This window comes from Wasmannia auropunctata, unplaced genomic scaffold (assembly GCF_000956235.1).
Source record: "Wasmannia auropunctata unplaced genomic scaffold, wasmannia.A_1.0 LD336116.1, whole genome shotgun sequence".
NCBI classification, from domain to species: Eukaryota; Metazoa; Arthropoda; class Insecta; order Hymenoptera; family Formicidae; genus Wasmannia; species Wasmannia auropunctata.
Genome location: NW_012026774.1, coordinates 4621077 through 4626465, shown reverse-complemented (window position 1 = coordinate 4626465; position 5389 = coordinate 4621077). Strand labels below are relative to the sequence as shown.

General features: G+C 29.3%; 1 protein-coding gene across 1 annotated transcript in view; it reads left to right on the top strand.

Annotated features, from left to right (window-relative positions):
• Positions 1–706: 706 nt before the first annotated feature.
• LOC105448123 (endothelin-converting enzyme-like 1) overlaps positions 707–5389 on the top strand; it is a 19095-nt gene continuing 14412 nt past the window's right edge. Inside the window, 6 exon segments of the mRNA XM_011686493.1 lie at positions 707–737; positions 1398–1467; positions 1613–1710; positions 3716–3769; positions 3929–3986; positions 4298–4576. Of these exon segments, the coding sequence (XP_011684795.1) occupies positions 722–737; positions 1398–1467; positions 1613–1710; positions 3716–3769; positions 3929–3986; positions 4298–4576 (575 nt within the window). The 5' untranslated portion in view covers positions 707–721.

Genomic DNA, 5389 nt, shown 5'->3' with positions numbered 1-5389 from the left:
TTTTGCCCGCGGAAATTTAGTCAAATAGATACAAGATAAAACAATTTGAACGAAAACTGAAAGACTTGTGGGGTCGTTTATTACTCTCGCCATTCGTGTCCATAATATCATTATTTTAGTGTAACACGTAGTATTTAAATTGGATTTTTAGAACATAAATTAATTCAAGAATATGATTTATATTTTAAGTATAAAAATTATAAGTATGTTATGTTAAACATTTAAAAATAATTTTCTATTTAATAAAGAATATGTAAGAAAATTAATAAAATTAGTTTGTGGAAGAGTTAATAAACTTTTCCATATTACATTAAATAAAAAAAAATTTGTAATTTTAAAAAAATTAATATATACATTTTCTCTCAAGAATTTATAATAAAAGGAATCTCTATTTAATATTTTTTTGTTATTTCCAGTGGAATTTTTCGATTTATCCTCGACGTGCGTGAACTATCGTACTCGATCGCATCGAAAGGGCTGAAGGCTCGATGGTACTCGGACGATACCGGGTGTCGTCCATTTCTCGCAAGCGCGTCACACGTGAGTGTTAATGCGGATGGTCGGATGGGAAAATTGACGTTCGGTCACCGTTGTTACTGGTTCAACGACGAGGTACGAGAACTACTGGAAAAATATGAACGTATGGACACCTGACGTTGCCTGTCCGACTCGACTTGATGTTCAGTGTCGTAAGTTCGATCCGGTCAGTGGGCCATTCAGCATGGACAACGAGCGCAGTAAGTTATATTATTATACGCTAGCCTGTCTTCCTGACTTTTCTTTTCCGGTGCACTGTTGTATACATATATAATCCGGTAATGTTCCCGTAGCCGGTGATATTTCACTAAAGTTGAAGTCAAAAAAAGTTTCTATAGCCTCTTATGGTACGACCTGTTATTCTTGTTTCTACGGCCTGTTATTCTTGTTTCTACAAACTGCTACAATAGTAACGGACGTAATAATATAATTGTTAATAAATATCAATATGCAATAATTAATCACTTGTATTCGCTTTTTAATTGTTATAATAATATTAAAAATTATATAAAAATATTATATATAAGAATAGTTGTAATTCCGTTTAAATTAGAAGAAATAAAAAAATTAATAATCGATTTTGATTCCAAGAAAAAATTTTGTCTTGCTTTTTTAAAATTTATTGAACACAAAGAGGACCTTATTTTAATAGTAGTACGACAACAAAACCAGACTGTGTAAAAAATAACAGTTTATTAATAAATGTAGATTGTTTGATAGTTTAGATGTTTCAAGATAGTTTAGAAACACATTATTAAAAAAAAATAATAAAATTTTTAAAATATTAGTTTTTTCCGATACATTATATTTTATATCATAATTTGTTTCACTAGTTATTTTCATATTTTCTCTTTTCTCAGAGGATAAAGGATCCGTTTACTCGGTCGGAAGCCGTAATCACCTGGTGTCGATAAGATCCAGAAAAACCTTGTAAGTAAGAAAGTAAGATTGACAGTAACAGTTTCTAGCCAATAATAGTTCATTAAATCGTTTTATTAAATTGAGAACATATACGTTTGCTTGTTGCAAGTAGATCAATCCGAGTTCCCGCTAATTAGATTTGTTATATTTGCAGCTTTAAGAAGCAAAATCAAATTTCCAATCTCTTGGTGATATTTCTTTGCTTCTTGGTGGGTTTTTTAGCTATAACAGTTCTGATGCTCGCTATACTTTGTAAGTTTCTTCTCTAGCATATCTTATTTATCATAGGTGAATTATATTAAAAATATATCTATAAAAAATATAATATATGTGTGTGGGTGTGTATATATATGTATATTTATATATTTATATATTTATATATTTAGGATCCGCCGAAAAAAAAAATTTTTTTAAAATCGATTAGTAATACCTTACAAAAGTTAATTATGGACCTCAATATATAGTCTGGGTAAAATTTTATTGAAATCCGAAATATCTTCAGGTTGCCCCTCAACTTTGAAATTAGTAAGTTTATGCATTTCTTACAAATTTTAAAAGCAACTGTATTTTCTTTACACCAACACAATCGATTCATCTCATTATTCTGTGCCTAAAAATATTAGGTATCATTATCAAGAAATCAATAGTTTACGAGATATTTTATATTGGGTATATATTGATAATATGACACGATAAAGTATAAAATATTGATCTCGTAAAATATTGATTTTTCGATAATTTTACCTCAATACTTTTATATGCAGAATAATTAGAGGAATCGTATTATGTAAAAAATATGTAGTTCCGTTTCTATAAAATCTAACCGGTTCTATAAATATCTATGTGATCTTGATTTTATCTTAACGACGCCATCTAAAATAAAATTAATGATATTTTCTTATGTACCTCCCCAAACCGTACAATTTTTATTTGAAACATTTTTCCATATCTATATTTTTCGAAAAATCTTAATGTATTATTTAAGAACATATTTTGGATCCGTCATTTTGAAATGTATATTTCTGATCTCGAATTCGTGTTCAGCGACCAAAAAACAGCAGGTAATACTAAACTGTATTAAAATTCAAATATTTTTTCAAATTTTAACACATCTATGAAGAAATGCATAAACTTACTAACTGCAAGGTAAAGGGGCAACCTGAAGATTTTAATCGATTTCGATGAAATTTTACCCAAACCATATTGAGATCCATAGCTAACTTTCGGGGGATATTACTAATCGATTTAAAAAAAAATTTTTTCGATCCACCCTAATACACGTGTAATGCACCCACTAATATACATGATGTATATATGTATATGTATATCTATATTATTGTACATATACATTAAAATTATATATAAATATACTATATTTTTAATTCTCTAACAAGTAAAATATGAATTGCTTTGATAAGAATATTCTTCAATACATTTTCATGTGCTATAAAAATAATACATTTAAAAAAGTAATGCCTACAGATTAGAATCAGAATAGAGAAATTTGTTAAATGTCATTGCATTTGTTATCTTATGTCTTAATATCATATATAAGTCCTTCAATTGTAAGCTAACGCTATCAAAATTATATTATTAGTAGGTATAACTCTTACAATAGCGCATAAGACAACCGAAAATACTCCTCATTTATAAAGAAATGACTCAACCCTTACGATGCTTTAATCTTTCTTACTTCTTTGCAATTACATACACCTTGAGAAATTAATGGGGAATCATTTCTTCGTATCTTCGATCGCCATTGACATTGTGTGAATATTTTAACGAATGGCTGTGGATCGTTTAACGTAGCACGTATGTTGTTCCAAGGAATAATTTTATGTTGCATGCTTATAATTATTATGAGACAATTTATAAACATTTCACGTGTATCTTTCACGGTCATGACATTTACAATTAATTGATATTATTTTTTAAAGTATATTCCTTATTAAAGTATCTTCTAGAATTATACTGTACATCCTTTTAACCATAATTTTCTTAGCAAAATCTGAGATTAGTTTATCCATTATGAACATATCGGAAAACTTTTTATTTTAAAATAAATATTGAAATATCTTTTAGTTATATTATAATTTTAAAGATACGCAAAAGTATTTAATACATAAAAATATAATAAGTATATGTGTAAGTTACATCAATATATTGAAAATTTGGGAAGATATGCTAAACTGACAAAATTAAAAAGTATAATTCACAATATTTCTAAGATATATTCTGTACATACTATTTGTTGCAGATGCGTGCAACAGTATAGTGAAGATATGTGACAGCGAGGACTGCATGCGAATAGGTGAGTAGTATATATATATTTATTATACTAACGGAGTGATTATATATAATTGTGCTATTATTCACACGAACGAACAATTACGCAGAACAAATAAAAATAGAAATGTATGGAAATTATACTGTCCTAGAAACAATTATTTATTCTTGTTTGTTCACCTAGCGGCTAGTTTGAAGGAATCTATGGATGTGTCTGTAGATCCTTGCGACAATTTTTATCAGTGAGTAAATTTATCGTTCCGTGCTATTATATCGCGTACCAGAACGACGTATGATGCGCAATTATGTCACACGCGAAATTCCTCTATATATATCACTCTGCAAAAACCATTATTTCTGCGTTACGCAAATACTGCACACACGTATTCGCGTGTTTCACTTTCACTCGTCTATGTACGTAGGACATTGATCGTTTCACAAATTTTTATATTGAATTTCACTGGAGAGTATAGGTAATTGTAACACCGATATCTCATTATTATACATTATTTTTGCGATGTGTAAAAAATTTTCTTCATTCTCTTCTCTTTAGGTACGCGTGCGGCAGATGGTCGGAGAAGCATCCTATCCCGGATTCCAGCCTGACGAATTCCTGGTTCGACGAGCGCAGCGATCGCATGTTCAGGAAGATCAGAGATCTGCTAAATGTCAATATGTCTGCCAGTGAGATACCGTGGGCGGTGATGCAGGCCAAGACTCTGTTCGCCAGCTGTATGGACGTGTGTACGTTTTTGTTTAATTAGGAAGATGTCATTATGTCAATCAAAGAAATAAATATATAATACATTTGGACGTCGATAACTCGAACCTCTACAACTCGAAAACCTCTAAAACGAAAATTTTGTTCATTCCCTTCTGCTCCACTGCGGAAAATATCTATAAATCGAAATAAAACTTAAACTCAAACTATTTGTCAGGCATTTAGATATATATTTTACCTCTGTAACTCGAATTTAAAATAGTCAGATCTCTACAAGTCGAAGTTCATCTCTATAACTTTCATTGTCGCTACAAAATTGTAGCTATGTATAATCGTGAGTAATAGCCTAGTATTTTGTTTCATGATTACATTTATCATATGTATGCAATAAATAATTCACTTAAATATTGATTTCTTTTCCTTTAAAAGCCATTATAATCGGAAAATTATAAACTCTCATACAAAGCCTCCGTAAGTCGAATTTTTATATGTTAATTAACCCTCTTTTACTCGAATTTCGATAAGTCAAAAACTTTATAACTCGAACAGTTTTTCTGGTCTCTTGAGATTTGAGTTATCGAGGTTCAATAACTGTAATATACAAGTAATAACACTGTTACAAAAAAACTTTTTTTCTCTTTCAGAAGTTCAACCATATACACTGAGAAAAAAATTGATTGTATGAACTAAATTTATATAGTTATTTGATCCAATAATTAATTCAATAATTCTATAATTGCACAAAGAAACGTATAGTTTATTCATGTCAACTATCAAAAAATTTTAATTATGAATTAACTAAACCAACTCAATTAAATTATTTTGTTCGAAATACTAGTAGTATTTATATGTGTTTGCATGCTATTTAGTTATTCAAGTAATATATTTGTTTAAATTCCAAGTATCGAACTGACTAAACGATGA